The sequence below is a fragment of the Thamnophis sirtalis genome, unplaced genomic scaffold, assembly GCF_051295495.1.
Source record: "Thamnophis sirtalis isolate CommonGarterSnake01/CBP01778 unplaced genomic scaffold, rThaSir2_p1.2 scaffold_4, whole genome shotgun sequence".
Classification (NCBI taxonomy): Eukaryota; Metazoa; Chordata; class Lepidosauria; order Squamata; family Natricidae; genus Thamnophis; species Thamnophis sirtalis.
In genome coordinates, this window is record NW_028261384.1 from 141,436,314 (window position 1) to 141,455,797 (window position 19,484).

The following is a 19,484-nucleotide window of genomic DNA, read 5'->3' on the forward strand; positions in this document are numbered from 1 at the left end:
TTAGGTATGAAAGCCAGCTGGGTGACTTTGGGCCAATCACCAGGAGACGGTGAGTTCTAGTCCCGCCTTAGGCATGAAAGCCAGCTGGGTGACTTTGGGCCAATCACCAGGAGACGGTGAGTTCTAGTCCCGCCTTAGGCATGAAAGTCAGCTGGGTGACTTTGGGCCAATCACCAGGAGACGGTGAGTTCTAGTCCCGCCTTAGGCATGAAAGTCAGCTGGGTGACTTTGGCCCAATCACCAGGAGACGGTGAGTTCTAGTCCCGCCTTAGGTATGAAAGCCAGCTGGGTGACTTTGGGCCAATCACCAGGAGACGGTGAGTTCTAGTCCCGCCTTAGGCATGAAAGCCAGCTGGGTGACTTTGGGCCAATCACCAGGAGACGGTGAGTTCTAGTCCCGCCTTAGGCATGAAAGCCAGCTGGGTGACTTTGGGCCAATCACCAGGAGACGGTGAGTTCTAGTCCCGCCTTAGGCATGAAAGTCAGCTGGGTGACTTTGGGCCAGTCACCAGGAGACGGTGAGTTCTAGTTCTGCCTTAAGCATGAATGCCAGAAAGTGACTTTGGGCCAATCACCAGGAGACTGGGAATTCTAGTCCCGCCTTAGGCATGAAAGCCGGCTGGGTGACTTTGGGCCAATCACCAGGAGACGGTGAGTTCTAGTTCTGCCTTAAGCATGAATGCCAGAAAGTGACTTTGGGCCAATCACCAGGAGACGGTGAGTTCTAGTCCCGCCTTAGGCATGAAAGCCATCTGGGTGACTTTGGGCCAATCACCAGGAGATGGTGAGTTCTAGTTCTGCCTTAGGCATGAAAGTGAGCTGAATGACTTTGGCCCAATCACCAGGAGACGGTGAGTTCTAGTCCCGCCTTAGGCATGAAAGCCGGCTGGGTGACTTTGGCCCAATCACCAGGAGACAGTGAGTTCTAGTTCTGCCTTAGGCATGAAAGCCGGCTGGGTGACTTTGGCCCAATCACCAGGAGATGGTGAGTTCTAGTCCTGCCTTAGGCATGAAAGCCATCTGGGTGACTTTGGGTCAATCACCAGGAGATGGTGAGTTCTAGTTCTGCCTTAGGCATGAAAGCCAGCTGAATGACTTTGGCCCAATCACCAGGAGACGGTGAGTTCTAGTTCTGCCTTAAGCATGAATGCCAGAAAGTGACTTTGGGCCAATCACCAGGAGATGGTGAGTTCTAGTCCCGCCTTAGGTATGAAAGCCATCTGGGTGACTTTGGGTCAATCACCAGGAGACGGTGAGTTCTAGTCCCGCCTTTGGTATGAAAGCCATCTGGGTGACTTTGGGCCAATCACCAGGAGACGGTGAGTTCTAGTCCCGCCTTAGGCATGAAAGCCATCTGGGTGACTTTGGGTCAATCACCAGGAGATGGTGAGTTCTAGTTCTGCCTTAAGCATGAATGCCAGAAAGTGACTTTGGGCCAATCACCAGGAGACGGTGAGTTCTAGTCCCGCCTTAGGCATGAAAGCCATCTGGGTGACTTTGGGCCAATCACCAGGAGACGGTGAGTTCTAGTTTTGCCTTAAGCATGAATGCCAGAAAGTGACTTTGGGCCAATCACCAGGAGATGGTGAGTTCTAGTCCCGCCTTAGGTATGAAAGCCATCTGGGTGACTTTGGGCCAATCACCAGGAGACAGTGAGTTCTAGTCCCGCCTTAGGCATGAAAGCCAGCTGGGTGACTTTGGGCCAATCACCAGGAGATGGCGAGTTCTAGTCCTGCCTTAGGCATGAAAGCCGGCTGGGTGACTTTGGGCCAATCACCAGGAGACTGAGAATTCTAGTCCCGCCTTAGGCATGAAAGCCGGCTGGGTGACTTTGGCCCAATCACCAGGAGACGGTGAGTTCTAGTTCAGGGTTGTTGTGTGTAAAATAGGAGGAGGGAGGAACTTTGGATATCTTCGACGTCTTATTTGTAAAAATAATAAAAGCAGGATACGAACAACGTCATAAAAAATTAAAAATACTTCTCAATTTATTGAGGGAGAAAGACTTCAAACAATACAGATCCTTTTCGCTAAATCTTTCACTGGACGATGAAAGCCGCGTAATTTTCCGGGAGAAAATCAGTCTTGGAAAAAACAGAATTTTGGCCTAAATTTGGAGAAAGCCTTCCGGGGACAACATAGTCAAGGCCCCAAATTTTCCGGTTGGGCAAAGCCGGAAAAAAAAAACACCCATATATATCAGAGAAGCGAGGAATTCTGGGGAATTTGGTTGAAAAAGGAAAGGAGACCAAGAAGAAAGATTAGGGCCTTTCCCGAGACCAGCTTGGAGTTTTCTGCTCCCTGAAACACCCCTTGTATCTTCTCGTAAACTCCCGTCCTCAAGTTCTCGACCTCCGTGCGGAAGGATTCGCACCACATCCGGGAGTCGTGGTTAGGCTCCCGGGTTTTGTGCACTCCCGGTGCAGCACTGACCCACAATTGCCGCAATTCTCGTTCGGCTCCTCACAGATCCGCAATTCTCGTTCGGCTCCTCGCGGTTCCGCAATTCTCGTTCGGCTCCTCGCGGTTCCGCAATTCTCGTTCGGCTCCTCGCGGTTCCACCTGCCGCGGAAGAGTCCACAATCCGAGTTGAGTCTTTCGGGCTAGGAAACGTCCTTCTCGACGCCCGACGGTGAGGAGCACCACCACAGCCGGAGAGCGTTGTCGCCCCGCGCCCGAGGAGGGGAGGGCAGGCGGTCCCCTCCTTCTCCTCCTCCTCCTCCCGCCTCGTCCTCTTCGCTGTCTGGCAGGTCGGGAAACTGGCGCTGGCCGGAGGTTGTGGCCAAGAGAGGGAGACTCGGGTGGAGGCTGAAAGGAAGAGGAAGGAGGATCAGGAAGGATTGGGCCCAGCTCATGCTCCGGGAAGCCACATCTGGAAGGTTGGGCTGGCTCTTCCGGGCTGAGTGGCCTCACAGCTGGCGCACCGGAAGCAGCATTAATATCACGCAGGGATGGAAGGGGAACCCTCTGATACAGATACAGAACCTCACTGGAATTGAAGACTTTCATTGTACTTATTTTATTTTCTATTTCTATTATATTCTTCTTCCTAATTAATTCTATTCTGTTCTAATTCTATATTTTATTAATTCTATTCTGTTCTATTTATTCTTCTATTCTATAATTCTATTCTCTTTTGTTCTATATTGTATTCTATATTTTATTATTCATTCTATTCTAATTCTATACTTTATTATTCATTCTATTCTAGTCTTTTCTACTGTTTCTTATTCTATTCTATTATTCATTTTATATTCTATATTTTCTTATTCATTCTAATTCCTATTTTAGCAATAGCAATAGCAGTTAGCCTTATATACCGCTTCATGGGGCTTTCAGCCCTCTCTAAGCAGTTTACAGAGTCAGCATATCGCCCCCAACAATCCGGGTCCTCATTTTACCCACCTCGGAAGGATGGAAGGCTGAGTCAACCTTGAGCCGGTGAGATTAGAACCGCTGAACTGCAGATAACAGTCAGCTGAAGTGGCCTGCAGTACTGCACCCTAACCACTGCACCACCTCATTATTCATTCTATTCTAATTCTAATTCTATATTTTCTTATTCATTCTAATTCCTATTTTATTATTTATTCTATTCTAATTCTATATTTTATTCATTCTAATTCTTATTTTATTATTCATTCTATTCTAATTCTACATTTTATTATTCATTCTAATTTCTATTTTATTATTCATTCTAATTTCTATTTTATTATTCATTCTATTCTAATTCTATATTTTATTATTCATTCTATTCTATATTTTATTATTCATTCTATTCTATATTTTATTATTCATTCTATTCTATACTAATTCTACATTTTATTATTCATTCTAATTCTATATTTTATTATTCATTCTAATTCCTATTTTATTATTCATTCTATTCTATTCTATATTTTGTTATTCATTCTATTCTATTCTAATTCTACATTTTATTATACATTCTAATTCCTATTTTATTATTCATTCTATTCTATTCTATATTTTATTATTCATTCTATTCTATTCTAATTCTACATTTTATTATTCATTCTAATTCTATATTTTATTATTCATTCTATTCTATTCTATATTTTATTATTCATTCTATTCTATTCTAATTCTACATTTTATTATTCATTCTAATTCTATATTTTATTATTCATTCTATTCTATTCTATATTTTATTATTCATTCTATTCTATTCTAATTCTACATTTTATTATTCATTCTAATTCCTATTTTATTATTCATTCTATTCTATTCTATATTTTATTATTCATTCTATTCTATTCTAATTCTACATTTTATTATTCATTCTAATTCTATATTTTATTATTCATTCTATTCTATTCTATATTTTATTATTCATTCTATTCTATTCTAATTCTACATTTTATTATTCATTCTAATTCCTATTTTATTATTCATTCTATTCTATTCTATATTTTATTATTCATTCTATTCTATTCTAATTCTACATTTTATTATTCATTCTAATTCTATATTTTATTATTCATTCTATTCTATTCTATATTTTATTATTCATTCTATTCTATTCTAATTCTACATTTTATTATTCATTCTAATTCTAATGTGCTTGAAAGGGATTCTGGGAGTCGAAGTCCAACCTGCTAGGAAACCATAGAGTAGCAGAGGAAGCTGGTTCAAGCAGGGCCTCTCTCGGCTTACTTGGGGGTCAGCGCCCTCCTGGGGCTGGGGGGAAGCAGAGGCACTCCGATACCCACCCTAAAAACTTCGGGGTCATTCCTCACCCCCCCCACAAGGGATTCGAGAGGCCAGTTTGAACATAAAAAGGCAGATGCCCCACCCACCAACCCACCCACGCCACTTCCTCCTTCCCCCGGGCAGAATTCGCACCTGATCCCGTTCACACAGTCTCCCACGGCCTGGAACTGCAGGACGGGCTGTAACACAGCCGGGGGGTCAGCGGGGGGAGGCTGGGTGGTGTCCCAGGCCGTAATCCGGCCACTGGTGTCCCCACTCAGCAGGTAGCGTCCGCTCCTGGGGAAAAGCACGAGAAACCGGCTTGAAATACAGCTAGTCCTCGACTTACGGCCAAAATGGAAGCCCCCCTCCAAACCATCGCTAAACGAGACAGTTGTTCAGTGAGTCTCGTCCCCGTTTTACGACCTTTCTCGGTGGTTAAGTGAATCGCTGCCGTGGTTAAGTTAGTCAGGGAGGGATGGATCCCCTTCTCCTCTCCTTCCTATTCTCATCACCCTCCTCTCCTCCTCCTCCTCTACTCCACCCGCTCCTCCTCCTCCCTCTTCCTCCTCTCCTCCCCTTCCTCTTCCTCCTTCTCCGCTTCCTCTTCCTCCTCCTCCTCCCCTTCTGCCCTTCCTCCTCTCCTCCTCCTCCTCTACTCCACCCACTCCTCCTCCTCCCTCTTCCTCCTCTCCTCCCCTTCCTCTTCCTCCTTCTCCGCTTCCTCTTCCTCCGCTCCTCCTCCTCCTCCCCTTCTGCCCTTCCTCTTCCTCCTCTCCTCCTTCCTCTTCCTCCCCCCTTCCTCTTCCTATCCCCCTCCTCCTTCTGCCCTTCCTCCTCCTCTCCTCCTCCTTCTCCCCTTCCTCTCCTTCTCCCCCTCTTCCTCCTATCCCCCTCCTCCTTCTGCCCTTCTCCTCCCCTTCCTCTTCTGCCTCTCCTCCTTCCTCTTCTCTCCTTCTCCCCTTCCTCTTTCTCCTCTCCTTCCTTCTTCCCCTCCTTCTCCCCTTCCTCTTCCTCCTCTCCCCCTTCTGCCCTTCCTCTTCCTCCTCTCCTTCCTCTTCCCCTCCTTCTCCCCTTCTTCTTTTTCCTCTCCTCTTCCCCTTCTGCCCTTCCTCTTCCTCCTCCTTCTCCCCTTCCCCCTCTCCTCCTTCCTCTCCTTCTCCCCTTACTCTTCCTCCTCTCCTCTTTTGCCCTTCCTCTTCCTCTTCCCCTTCTGCCCTTCCCCTTCCCCCTCCTCTTCCTCCTCTCCTCCTTCCTCTCCTTCTCCCCTTACTCCTCCTCCTCTCCCCCTTGACTGCCCTTCCTACTCCTCCTCTCCTCCCATCCTCATTGTTCTCCCCCCCAATTCTGCTTCTCCCCTCCTCCAAGACCCCCTCCCTTCTAGCACCAATGGGTCACAAAAACATCTGCCAGAAAACCCACCCAGCTCAGAGACCCCCCCCCCACAAGAACCCCCAACGCAGAAGAAAACCATCTCCACCAAAGATGGGGACAGGATGGCGGGGGGGGGGGGGTCTCCTCCCGAGGATCACTTACGGATCCAGGTCAAAATACATCCTCTGGTTGGTGGCCACCGTGCGGGAGAGCGAGAAGACGACGTCGCCCGGCTGCCGCAGGTCCCAGCAGAGAATCTCGGGGTCCTGGCGGGAAATCGAGACGGCTTTAAAAACAATAAAAAGGAGAAGGAAGGAGCCGAGCTCCCTTCTCCCGTCCCCTAACCAGCCAGACGCCAGGCCTGCCGCCATCTTTCCTTTCGGACATTCGGCCTGCCACCCTTTCTATTGCTCTATGGTGGGGAAAAAGGGATTGTAGGGAGTTAGACGATAGGCAGCCATAACAACATTCTTTCTAGAAAATCAAGGCCATCCTTTCAGATTTGGGTTTTCCCAGAAGTGCCAACACGTCTCTCTTCATCAATGGGAATTTTGGGCAATCCTTTTTGACTCGGGCTCCGATTTCATTTCGGATGCTATCTGGAACCCTGACCCCGGACACCCCGGAATCGGGTTCGAGAGACGGACAGCCACCGTGCCGTGCTCGGTCCCTCCATCCCAGCCTTCCTACCTTACGACCGCCGGTGAAGAGGTAAAAGCCATCCGGGGAGAAGACGGCGTGGGTGATCCCCCCGCGGTGCCCGACCAGCATCGCCAAGGGGTCTCCCTCGGCGCAGGAGTAGAGGCCGACGGTCTTGGCGTACGACGCGCAGGCGTAGAGCGGCTGCGTCGGGCTGAAGGCGATGCAGGAGATAATCCCGCTTTGCCCTTGCTTCTTCACTGGGGGGGGGGGGAAGAGAAAAGAGGGTGGGAAAGAGCAGGATTCGAACTCTCCACCCAATTAATCCACCCTCAAGCTACAAAATGGGGGCTTTCAGGGGGGAGACGCCCCCAGCCCCCACCCCAACGGACTGAGCACCCCATCTAGAAAGTGGGCCGATAGAACCCCAGCCTACAGGAAGTCCTCAACTTATAACTGTGTGTTTAGTGACTGTTCGCAGTTACGACAGCCCTGGAATAGGTTTGCCCCACACTTACAACGGTTACGGGATCCCCGTGGTCGCGCGATCAAAAATCCGGACGTTCGGCAACTGGCTCGTATTTACGACGGTCGCAGTGTTTGTGTGTGTGTGTGTGTGTGTGTGTGTGTGTGTGTGTGTGTGCGACCGTCCAACAAGCGAAGTCAACGGGGAGCTGGATTTACCTAACGACCGTGTGAGTCACTTAACGGCAGGGATTTGCTTAACGACGGTGGCGAGAAAGGTTGGAAAAGGTCGCAAAATTCACTTAACAACTGCCTCGCTTAGCAAAATTAGAAATTTGAGGCTCCATCGCAGATGTAATTCAATCTAGAGAACCTGGGTTCTAATTTCAATGTTTTGTTTTGTTTTCCAATTGTGGCTCCTTTAAGAGGCGTGGACTTCGACTCCCAGAATTCCACAGCCAGCAAGGCTCATGGGAGGACAAGGACTTATGGGAGTTGAAGTCCACGCCTCTTAAAGGGGCCACTGCTTTAATTATGGCAGATTATTTCCCTTTAGAGAGGAGGAACTTTCAAAAGGGAAATGGTCACCAGTCCCTCAACCGCTCGGGACTACAACACCCATAACACCACCCAATCTTAAGCCCATTCTGAAGGGGGTCCATTCTGGGCAGAGATGGCCACCGGTAGTCCTCGACGTACGACCACGATGGAGCCCCAAACCTCCGTTGCAAAGTGAGTTAAGCGTTCGATTTGGCCCCAAATTTCAGCTGCCTGGGGACCTCGGACCCGAACTGCCCCCCCCCCTCCCAAACACTCACCGAACGTAGGTCTGCTTTCGCACGACCGTCCGGGCCGCGACGTGTCAAACACCCGCACCGTCTTGTCGAAGCCGCAAAAGAGCCGGGCGCCGTCCGGAGTGAAGCAGAGCGAGTGGGCGGCCGTCAGCTCGTCCTGGATGGAAAGGAATAACAGAAGAGTTGGAAGGGACCTTGGAGGTCATCTAGTCTCAACTCCACCCAAGCAGGAGACCCTGTACTGTTTCTGACCGGTGGCAGGCCAGTCTCCAGGTGTGGTGTGTGTGTGTGTGTGTGTGTGAGAGAGAGAGAGAGAGAGAGAGAGGTGGGTTCCTACCGGTTCGCACTGGTTCGGTAGAACCGGTTCGCACTGGTTTGGTAGAACCGGTTCGCACCGGTTCAGTAGAACCGGTTCGTCAAATCTACCGAACCGGTTAGAAGAGGTTCCACCAGTGGACCCGGAAAGCAGGCCACACCTACAGAAGAGGCTCCAAAAGTTTTTGAAACCCACCACTGGTGGGTGCGTAACGTCCCGCAGTTATCTACGCATTAATAATGATCTAGTAATATTTCCTTATGCATTTTAGGGACCTTTCCTTACATAATTGGTGTTTTCTTTTATACTTTTGGATTTCTAATTTCTGTTTCCGTTCGTTGGCAATTGCTAAAACCAATCCCACGTGAAAAAGTATTCAAAGCCTTCTTGATTTTAATTGTCAATTTATTTATTCCTGCACATGGTCATATTTATTCATTTACATGTCTCTGTTTCTCCACCGTTGTGCAAACACAATTCCAGCAGCTGCTGACGTGTGTAAAATTAAATATATATTAGACTCCCTTTCAAATAGCCAACAAAATATTTCTGGTTTTAATTCCGTATCTTGCTTTACGATTGCTTCTAACCACTAACTTCGGAATAGCTACTTGGACCGACCTAAGTACTAATTCATAATTTTATATCTAGTCACATGGGCGGCAAGCCACTCCCATCCGGTCACATCGGTGGCAAGCCACTCCCACAAAGGAGGCCACACCCACAGAGTAGGTTCCAACAATTTTTGAAACCCACCACTGGTGTGTGTGTGTGTGTGTGTGTGTGTGAGAGAGAGAGAGAGAGAGAGAGACAGAGACAGAGACAGAGAGGGAAAGAGGGAGAAAGAGAGAGAGGGAGAAAGAGAGAGAGAGAGGGAGAGAGAAAGAGAGAGGGAGAGAGAGAGAGAGGGAAAGAAGGAGAAAGAGAGAGAGAGAGGGAGAAAGAGAGAGAGAGGGAGAGAGAGGGGGGAGAGGGAGCTTCAGATTTTTCTTCAGAAGAAAAGGAGAAATGAAATAGGAAAGGAAGAAGGAGATGGGGAGGGACAGGGAGAGGGAGGAAAGAGATAGGAAAGGAAGGAGATAGAAAAGGAAGGGAGAGAGGAAGGAAGGAGACAGGGAGGGAGAGAGGAAGGAGGAAAACAGAAAAGGAAAAAGGAAAGAGGGAGAAATAAAATAGGAAAGGAAAAACAAGATGGGGAGGGATAGAGAGAAGTAGGCAGGAGATAGAAAAGGAAGGAAGGAGAGAAAAGAAGGAAGCAAGAAAGTACAGAAGGGAGGAGGAAGGAAGGAGGAAAAGAGACAGGGAGGGAGGGAGGGAGGGAGGGAAGAGACAGAGGGAGGAAGAAAAAGGAAGGAAAGAGGAAGGGAGGGAGGAAGAAAGAGGAAGGAGACAAGAAAAGGAAGGAAGGAAGGAGAGAGAAAATGAAAAAGGAAGGAAAGAGGGAGAAATAAAATAGGAAAGGAAAAAGGAGATGGGGAGGGATAGAGAGAAGTAGGCAGGAGATAGAAAAGGAAGGAAGGAGAGAAAAGAAGGAAGCAAGAAAGTACAGAAGGGAGGAGGGAGGGAGGAGGAAAAGAGACATGGAGGGAGGGAGGGAGGAAAGAGACGGAGGGAGGAAGAAAAAGGAAGGAGACAAGAAACGGAAGGAAGGAAGGAGAGAGAAAAGGAAAGGAAGGAAGAAAGGGGAAATGAAATAGGAAAGGAAGAAGGGGATGGGGAGGGACAGGGAGAGGGAGGAAGGAGATAGAAAAGGAAGGGAGAGAGGAAGGAAGGAAGGAGACAGGGAGGGAGAGAGGAAGGAGGAAAACAGAAAAGGAAAAAGGAGGGAGAAATGAAATAGGAAAGGAAGAAGGGGATGGGGAGGGACAGGGAGAGGGAGGAAGGAGATAGGAAAGGAAGGAGATAGAAAAGGAAGGGAGAGAGGAAGGAGGAAAACAGAAAAGGAAAAAGGAGGGAGAAATGAAATAGGAAAGAAGGAGATGGGGAAAGATAGAGAGAAATAGGCAGGAGATAGAAACACCTATGGGGGGGAGGGAGAGAGAGAGAGAGAGAGAGAGGGAGGGAGGGAGGGAGAGAGAGAGAGAGAGAGAGAGAGATTGCTCGATTCAGACTTACTCACCAAGTGGTTGTAGGGGCGAAAGGTGGCCCGGAGTTGCCCCCCGAAGGCATCCCAGATGTGGATGGGGTTGTCTCGGCTGCTGCTGGCCAGGCTGTGTGGGCAGAGAAGGCGGGGGAGGCAGGGCTGAGGAAGGCTGGCAGGGGCCACCCGCCAGCCAGGCTGAGGAAGGGGAGCCTGGGAACCTTCAGGGACACCCGAGGGCTGCCCAGGGGGCCGGTAGGTGGGCACGGGCGCAATGCTTGTGTTTATTGGAGGCTTTAGGCAGTGGGGGGTATTGGAGGTGGGGACCCCTCGGAGAGTTTCATTTTAATGTAGGCCGAGCAGGGACAATAAAGTTATAATTGTAATTTTATTCTATTCTACTTTCTATACCACTTTCTATTCTATTCTACTCTCTATTCTTCTATTCTATTCTATTCATTCTATTCTATTCTCTATTCAATTCTATTCTCTATTCTATTCTATTTTCTATTCTATTCTATTTTCTATTCTATTCTATTTTCTATTCTATTCTATTTTCTGTTCTATTCTATTTTCTGTTCTATTCTATTTTCTATTCTTTTCTATTTTCTATTCTATTTTATTCTTTTCTATTCTGTATTCTATTCTATTCTATTTTGTATTCTATTCTCTATTCTATTTTCTATTCTATTCTATTTTCTATTCTATTTTCTATTCTATTTTCTATTCTATTTTCTATTTTCTTCTCTATTCTATTTTCTTCTCTATTCTATTCTATTCTATTCTCTTCTATTCTATTTTATTCTTTTCTAATCTGTATTCTATTATATTCTATTTTCTATTCTATTCTCTATTCTATTTTCTATTCTTTTCTCTATTCTATTTTCTATTCTATTCTCTATTCTATTTTATTTTCTATTCTATTTTATTCTCTATTCTCTTCTCTTCTATTTTCTATTCTCTTCTATTTTCTATTCTCTTCTATTTTCTATTCTATTCTGAATTCTATTCTATTCTCTATTCTATTTTGTATTCTATTCTATTTCTATTCTATTCTATTTTATTCTCTATTCTATTTTCTATTCTATTCTATTTTATTCTTTATTCTCTTTTATTCTATTCTTTTTTCTATTCTATTTTCTATTCTATTCTATTTTCTATTCTATTCTGAATTGTATTCTATTCTCTATTCTATTGTCCATTCTATTCTATTTTATTCTCTATTCTTTTTTCTATTCTCTTCTATTTTCTCTTCTATTCTCTATTCTATTTTTTGTTCTACTCTGAATTCTCTTCTCTGTTCTTCCATTCTATTTACTTCCTGGCCATTCGGTGACGGAAGGCAGGGAGAAGAACGGAAGGAAGAAACTTACAAGCAAGTTTCCGGCTGGGAGGAATTCATCAGCGGGAACCAGCAGTAGTCGTAGAGGGTGTCTCCTTCCGCCATACGCAGCACGGGGCTCTGGGGAGGGAAAGAGGGGGAGACGTGGGCTTCGGGGAGGGGACCCCGGAAGGTTGATGGGACGGGGGGGCTCCCTCCCCCACAAAAAAGGCTCCGTGGCCCTTCTTTCTGGACCTTAAAAAAGATGGGGGGGGGACTTCAACTCCCAGAATTCCCCTCAAGGATTGGCTCCCCCAAGAGCAGACTCCACCTTCCTTCCATTTGCATCTCCTTCCTTCCTTCTTTCCTTCCTTCCTTCCTTCCTTCCTTTTCTACCTCCTTCCTAACTCTGTCCCTCCCCGCCTCCTTCTTCCTTTTCTATTTCATTTCTCCCTCCCTCCTTCTCTCCTTTTCTATTTTCCTTCTTCCTTTTCTCTCTCTCTCTTTCCTTCCTCTCTCCTTCCTTTTCTATTTCATTTCTCCTCTTCCTTTCCTTTTCTACTTTCTTCCTTTTCTCATCTCTTTCCTTCCTCTTTTTTCTTCCTCCCTCCCTTCCTGTCTCTTTCCTTCCTTCCTTTTCCTCCCTCCCTTTGTCTCTTTCCTCCCTCCCTACATGTCTCTTTTCCTCCTCCCTTCTGTACTTTCTTGCTTCCTTCCTTTCTCTCCTTCCTTCCTTTTCTATCTCCTGCCTACTTCTGTCTCTCTCCCTTCCCATTTCCTTCTTCCTTCCTTTTTCCTGTTGTTTTCCTCCTTCCTCTCTCCCTCCCCATCTCCTTTTCTATTTCCTCCCTCCTTTCCTTTTTTCTTTCTCCTTCCTTCCTCTCCCTTTTCTCTCCTTTCTTTCCCTCCCTTCCTTTCCTATCTCCTTCCTTCCTCTCCCTGTCCCTCCCCATCTCCTCCTTCCTTTTCTATTTCATTTCTCCTTTTCTCCCTTCCTTTACTCTTCCTTCCTTCCTTTTCTATCTCTTTCCCACTCTCTCTGTCCCTTCCCATCTTCTTCCTTTTCTTTCAATTCTTCCTCCCGCCTTCCTTCTTTCTTTTCTATTTTCTTCCTTCCTTCCTCTCTCTCCGCATCTCCTTCCTTCCTTTTCAATTTCCTCTCTCTCTCTCTCTCTGTTTCTTCTTTCATTTTTCCTTCCTTTTCAATCTCCTCTCTCTCCCTTTCTTCTTTCATTTTTCTTCCTTCCTTCCTTTTCTTTCCCTCTCTCCCTTTCTTCTTTCATTTTTCTTCCTTCCTTCCTTTTCAATCTCCTCTCCCTCCCTCCTTTCTTCTTTCATTTTTCTTCCTTCCTTCCTTTTCTTTCCCTCTCTCTCCCTTTCTTCTTTCATTTTTCTTCCTTCCTTCCTTTTCTATTTCCTCTCTCTCTCCCTTTCTTCTTTCATTTTTCAATTACCTCCACTAGACCGATTAGATCCCACAGATTAGGCCTCCTCCGAATTCCACCCCTCCCCTCCGGGGACACTGCGACCGTCGTAAACGTGAGTCAGTTGCCAAGCCTCTGAATTTCGGCGCATGCGGCAACGGTCGTAAGTGTGGGGAAACGGCCCTAGGGTCCCTGTCTTCAGCACCGTCGTAACTTTGAAACGAAGTTGTTGTAAGTCGAGGACTGCCGGGGAGCCACAAACCCACCTACCATTTCAGCCACGTCTCCCCACTGCTCCGCGTAGAACTCCGAAGGAAGGTTGTATATCCGCAATATGTTGTCGGCACTGTTGGTAACCAGGCAGGTTCCATCGGGGGCCCTGCAGAAGGAGGGGAGGGGGTCAGAAACCCCCCCAAAAGAGGCTCTCCCCCATTCAGGAGGGGTTCCGCCCTTGGGCCCATCACGCTAAGCGAGTCGGGCTTGTTTCAGCCACAAACAGGGCGAGAATGATCACACAAAGCTGACCCACAAGGGAAGTTGTGTTACTTTTGCCAAACCAAGGAGGGTTTCATGCCAGGGTTTCTGAGCCTCGGCAAGAGGGGTGGACTTCAACTCCCAGAATTCCTTAGCCCAGCAATGGAGAATCGATAACCCAGGGCTGGAAGGGACCCTGGAGGTCATCTAGTCCAACCCTGCTCCAGAAGGACATTGTTAGAAGTGATTTTCTGTCTTTTGATCCTCCAGTTACATGACTACATAGGCACGCCCACCCCAGTCACATGACACCCTCCCCAGCAAGAGAAAGAAAGAAGGAAGGAAAGAAAGAAGGAAAGAAAATGGAGAAAGAAAAAGAGAAGGAAAGAAAGAAAGAAGGAAGGAAGGAAAGTAAAGGGAGAAAGAAAGCAAAGAAAGAAGGAAGGAAAGAAAAGGGAGAAAGAAAGAGAAAGAGAAAGGAAGGAAGGAAGGAAAAGGGAAAAAGAGAAAGAGAAAGAAAGAAGGAAAGAAAGAAAGAAGGAAGGAAGGAAAGTAAAGGGAGAAAGAAAGCGAAGAAAGAAGGAAGGAAAGAAAAGGGAGAAAGAAAGAGAAAGGAAGGAAGAAAGGAAAAGGGAGAAAGAGAACGAGAAAGAAAGAAGGAAGGAAGGAAAGAAAAAAAGGGAGAAAAAAGAAAGAAAGAAAGAAAGAAAGAAAGAAAGAAAGAAAGAAAGAAAGAAAGAAAGAAAGAAAAGGGCGAATGAAAGAGAAAAAAATAGAAATGGAAAGAAAGGAAGGAAGGAAAGAAAAGAGAAACAAAGAAGGAAGGAAGGAAGGAAAAGGGAGAAAGAAAGAGAAAGAGAAAGAAAGAAGGAAAGAAAAGGGCAAATGAATGAAAGAAAGAGAAATGGAAAGAAAGGAAGGAAGGAAGGATGGAAAGAAAAGGGAGGCAAAGAGAAAGAGAAAGAAAGAAGGAAGGAAAGAAAAGGGCAAATGAATGAAAGAGAAATGGAAAGAAAAGAAGGAAGGATGGAAAGAAAAGGGAGAAAGAAAGAGAAAGGAAGAAAAAATAAAGGGAAGGAGGGAGGGAAAAAGGAGAGGAAGGAAGGACTACAAACCTGGCATTAGATGCAGCTTCAGTGGAGAACCAAGGGCTGGAAGGGACCCGGAGGTCATCTAGTCCAACCCCGCCCCAGCAGGACATTGTTAAAGCGACTTTCCGTCTTTTGATTCCCCCAGTCACATGACTACGTAGTCACGCCCACCCAGTCACATGACCCCCCCAAACAAGCCACCCCCAGCAAGCCACGCCCACTATTGGGGGGGCCAAAGAAGCAACGGATGAAAACTAACCGAGGAGAGAAGCAACGCTGGAATTAAGGAGGACCTTCCTGACAGCGAGGAACAATTCCCCAGCGGAACTGCCTGCCACCAGAAATTGCGAGTGCTCCAACCCTGGACAGCCTGGCCTCCTGCTCAAGCAAGGGGTTGGACTAGAAGACCTCCAAGGTCCCTTCCAGCTGATGGGTGGTTGTGGGAAGGGGGGGGGCCGCCAGCTACTCACCACTTGCAGCCCTTCAAGAAGTTTCCGGGGTGCGGCTGTACTCGGCCCACGAGCCCGTCAAAAGCCGGGGGGCCTCGGAGAAGTCGTACGCTGGGAAGCTGGGTGACGAGAGGAGGAAGAAGAGGCCCGTCGGTCGGCTCTCGCGAATGGATCCACTCACGGCTCCTCCTAACTGCCCCTCTCAATGCTGCTAAGTAATCTCAGAGACACCCCCCCCACAAGGACCCCTCAGTCCTCCTCCTTTTCTCCTCCTCCTCCTCCTCCTTTCTGCAAACCCCCCTCCCTTCTAGCACTGATGAGGTTACCTAGTTGGGTCATGAAACGTCTGAGAGGAAACGATTAAGCTCAGCGGATCATCCAAGGACCCCACACAGTTGTCCTCCTCCTCCTCCTCCTCCTCCGTCCTTTCTCTCCTCCTCCCCTTCTCCTCGTCCCTTTCTCTGCAAACCCCACTCCCTTCTAGCACTGATGAGGTTACCTAGTTGGGTCATGAAACGTCTGCGAGGAAACAATTAAGCTCAGGGGAGCATCCAAGGACCCCACACAGTTGTCCTCCTCCTCCTCCTCCATCTCCTTCCCTTCCTCCTCTTCCTCCTCCTCCTCCTCCTCTTCCTCCTCCATCTCCTTCCCCTCCTCCTCTTCCTCCTCCTCCTCCTCTTGCTTCATCTCCTTCCCCTCCTCCTCCGGCTCCATTTTCTTCCTCCTTTTCTATCACTCCTCCTCCTCCCCCTCTTCCTTCATCTCCTCCTCCTCTTCCTTCATCTCCTCCTCCTCCGTCCTTTCTCTCCTCCTCCCCTTCTCCTCCTCCTCCTCCTCCTCCATCTCCTCCTCCTCCGTCCTTCCTCTCCTCCGCCCCTTCTCCTCGTCCCTTTCTCTGCAAACCCCACTCCCTTCTAGCACTGATGAGGTTACCTAGTTGTGTCATGAAACGTCTGCAAGAAAACCAACCCCCCCCACCCACCCCCAAGCTCAGAGACCCCCCTCACTAAGCTGCCTTCCCCCAACTCCACCCCCACCCCCAATGCCTCAAGGGCCAGAAGACCACCAAGGTCCCTTCCCACCAGGGGTGAAAGGCTACTGGTTCGGGCCCGAACTGGTAGTAAAAAATATTTTTAAAAAGGTTTTTTTTTAAAAAAAAGTTTCTGACACAGCTGATCTTCAGAACTTTTTAAAAAACTTTTAAAGCATTTTTTTTTGACTATAGGTTCTCTGGAAATGTAGGGGTGGGGGTAGGGGCCATTTTTGCTCCCAGCAGACTTCCCTTCCCTGAAGCCTGCTAGGCCAAAAATGAAGGGAGGGGGGTGCTGAGAAAGAAAGAAAGAAAGAAAGAAAGAAAGAAAGAAAGAAAGAAAGAAAGAAAGAAATGAGGGAGGGAGGGAGGGAGGGAGGGAGGAAAGGGAGAGAGAAAGAGAAAGAAAGAAAGAAAGAAAGGAGGGAGGAAGGAAAGGGAGAGAAAGAAAGAAAGAAAGAAAGAAAGAAAGAAAGAAAGAAAGAAAGAAAGGGGAAAAAGCGAGAAAGGGAACAAAAGAGAAAGAAAGAAAATGGAGAAAGAAAAAGAGAAAGAAAAAGAAAGGGAGGGAGGGAAAAAGGAGGGGAAGGAAGGAAGGAAAAAGGAGAGAGAAAGAGAAGGAAAGAAAGAAGGAAGGAAGGAAGGAAGGAAAGAAAAGGGAGAAATAAAGAGAAAGAAAAAAAGGGAGAAAGAAAGAGAAAGAAAAAAAGGGAGGGAGGGAAAAAGGAAAGGAAGGAAGGCAGGAAAGAAAAGGGAGAGAGAAAGAGAAAGATAGAAAAAGAAAAGAGGGAGGGAGGGAAAAAGGAAAGGAAGGAAGGAAAGAAAGAAAAGGGAGAGAGAAAGAAAGAAAAAGGGAGGGAGGGAAAAAGGAAAGGAAAGAAGGAAAGAAAAGGGAGAGAAAAAGAAATAGAAAGAAGGAAGGAAAGAAAGAAAAGGGAAAAAGAAAGAAAATGGAGAAAGAGAAAGAAAGAAAAAGGGAGGGAGGGAAAAAGGAGAGGAAAGAAGGAAGGAAAGAAAAGGGAGAAAGAAAGAGAAATAGAAAGAAAGGAAGGATGGATGGAAAGAAAAGGGAGAAAGAGAAAGAAAAAGAAAGGGAGGGAAAAAGGAGAGGAAGGAAGGACTACAAACCTGGCACTAGACGCCGCTTCAGAGGAGAACCCAGGGCCGGAAGGGACCCGGAGGTCATCTAGCCCAACCCCGCCCCAGCACGACATTGTTCAAGCGACTTTCCGTCTTTTGATTCCCCAGTCACATGACTACGTAGTCACACCCACCCAATCACATGACCACCACCCCAGGCAAGCCACCCCCAGCAAGCCACCCCCACGGAACCGATAGTAAAAAAAATAAGATTTTCCCACTACTTCCCCCCTGCCCCTCTACGCCCACATGCTACCCAGCTGTGTTTCATTCAGACGACGGGCAGGGGAGACCCCACTCACTAATATTCCCCTCCGTCGGTCCACGCTCCGCTCTCCTCCTCCGCCGCTTCTCCCTCCGTCTCAGGGGGGGGCAGTTTTTCCTCGGGGTCCGGCACAGCCTCCTCGAATTCTTCCCCCGCTTGAGAAAGTCGGCCGACGGCTGGGCTCCCTTCGCCTTCTTCAGCCCCGTTGCGCCCCGGCCCCTCCGAAGCGGCCAGCGGCCCCAGATGTTTCTCCAGCATCCCCACCACTGTCGTCGGTGAACTGGGGCAAGGCCGGCATAACCGCCCCCTCCGCAGGGAGTTCAACCTCCATCGGGATCTTCGTGGCAAGGCGGTCGCTAAGCGAGACTCTACTTCCAGAAGCCTTTATTCCTGGCTGGAGCCAAAATTCAGCTTCGGGAGAAATCGGATTTATTCATCCCAGCTTAGGAAAGGAAAGGAGACCAAGAGGAAAGGAGATGTCTGCAGATTTGGGGGGAAAAAACCAAAATATCAATGCTGTTAATTATGTTGAATATTAAGCAAGTTAATACTCCAGACCCCAAAACAGAATTCATTTAGTAGCCTATTGATAAAGGTTTTCCAAAGTGAGGAAAGGGACATTTTAAAAACCAAGATACTAGTCCTTTGGAATACAGGCAGTTGACTTACAACTGTTCGCTTTGGGACCGCTGACAGTTACAACGGGACTGAAAAAAATGTGATGGATGAGCGTTTTTCACGCCTAACACGTGGGCATACGATCAAAATCCAGACACTTGACAACCGACTCATATTTACGACGGCCACTATGTGTGACTAACTAAAAAACCGCAGCGATTCACTTAGCAACTGCGGCAGGAAAGGTCGTAAAAGGCGGCGAAATCCACTTCACCGACGTCTCGCTTAGCAACAGAAATTTGGGGCGCCAATCAAAGGATTTGCCTGCACAGTCATCGAATTCATTTATAGTAAACTATGAATCAATAATATTAATTTAATCAATAAATTAACGAGGGGTCCTTCATTACATCAACAATTTCGCTTATAATAGTGAATTACTACACAATTCAATGAAACCACAAAAGGGTGTCTTTCATTCATTCATGATTAATTTCATAGATACTAAATTAAGGGGTGTCCATTACATCAATAACTTTATGTGTAATAGAAAATTATTACACAATTCAGTGAAATAACAAACTAAAGAATGTCCTTCATTCATTTATGATTAATTTAATAAACAATAAAGGGGTGTTCATTATATCAATAATTTTATATATAATAGTAAATGATTACCCAATTTAATGAAATAACAAACGAATGTCCTTCCTTTATTTATGATTAATTTAATAAACAATAAAGGGGTGTTGACTTATATCAATAATTTTATATAATAATAAAGTATTGCCCAATTCAATGAAATAACAAACTAAAGAATATCCTTCCTTCATTTATAATTAATTTAATAAATAATAAAGGGGTGACGTTTATTACATCATTAATTTTATATATAATAAATGATTACCCAATTCAATGAAATAACAAACTAACAAATGTCCTTCCTTAATTTATGATTAATTTAATAAATAATAAAGCGTGTGTGTGTACAAGACCAGCACATACATACATACATACATACACATACATACATATAACATATATATATAAAAAATAGTAAATTATTGCCCAATTCAATTAAACTAAAGAATGCCCTTCATTCATTTATAATTAATAATAAAGGGGTGACATTTATTACATCAATAATTTTATATATAATAATAAATGATTACCCAATTCAATGAAATAAAACTAAAGAATGTCCTTCATTCATTTATGATTAATTTAATAAACAATAAAGGGGTGTTGACTTATATCAATAATTTTATATATAATAGTAAATGATTACCCAATT

At 46.2% G+C, this 19,484-nt stretch overlaps 1 protein-coding gene across 1 annotated transcript; it reads right to left on the reverse strand.

Annotated features, from left to right (window-relative positions):
• Window positions 1-1,965: 1,965 nt before the first annotated feature.
• On the reverse strand, window positions 1,966-18,050 carry WRAP53 (WD repeat containing antisense to TP53). Its single transcript, XM_087714288.1, is given in 11 exon segments — window positions 1,966-2,808; window positions 4,864-5,007; window positions 6,247-6,350; window positions 6,775-6,983; window positions 8,007-8,139; window positions 10,418-10,508; window positions 11,752-11,840; window positions 13,394-13,502; window positions 15,159-15,183; window positions 15,186-15,256; window positions 17,610-18,050. Coding segments are annotated over 11 exon segments (1,401 nt in total). The 5' UTR covers window positions 17,831-18,050; the 3' UTR covers window positions 1,966-2,603.
• Window positions 18,051-19,484: the final 1,434 nt, after the last annotated feature.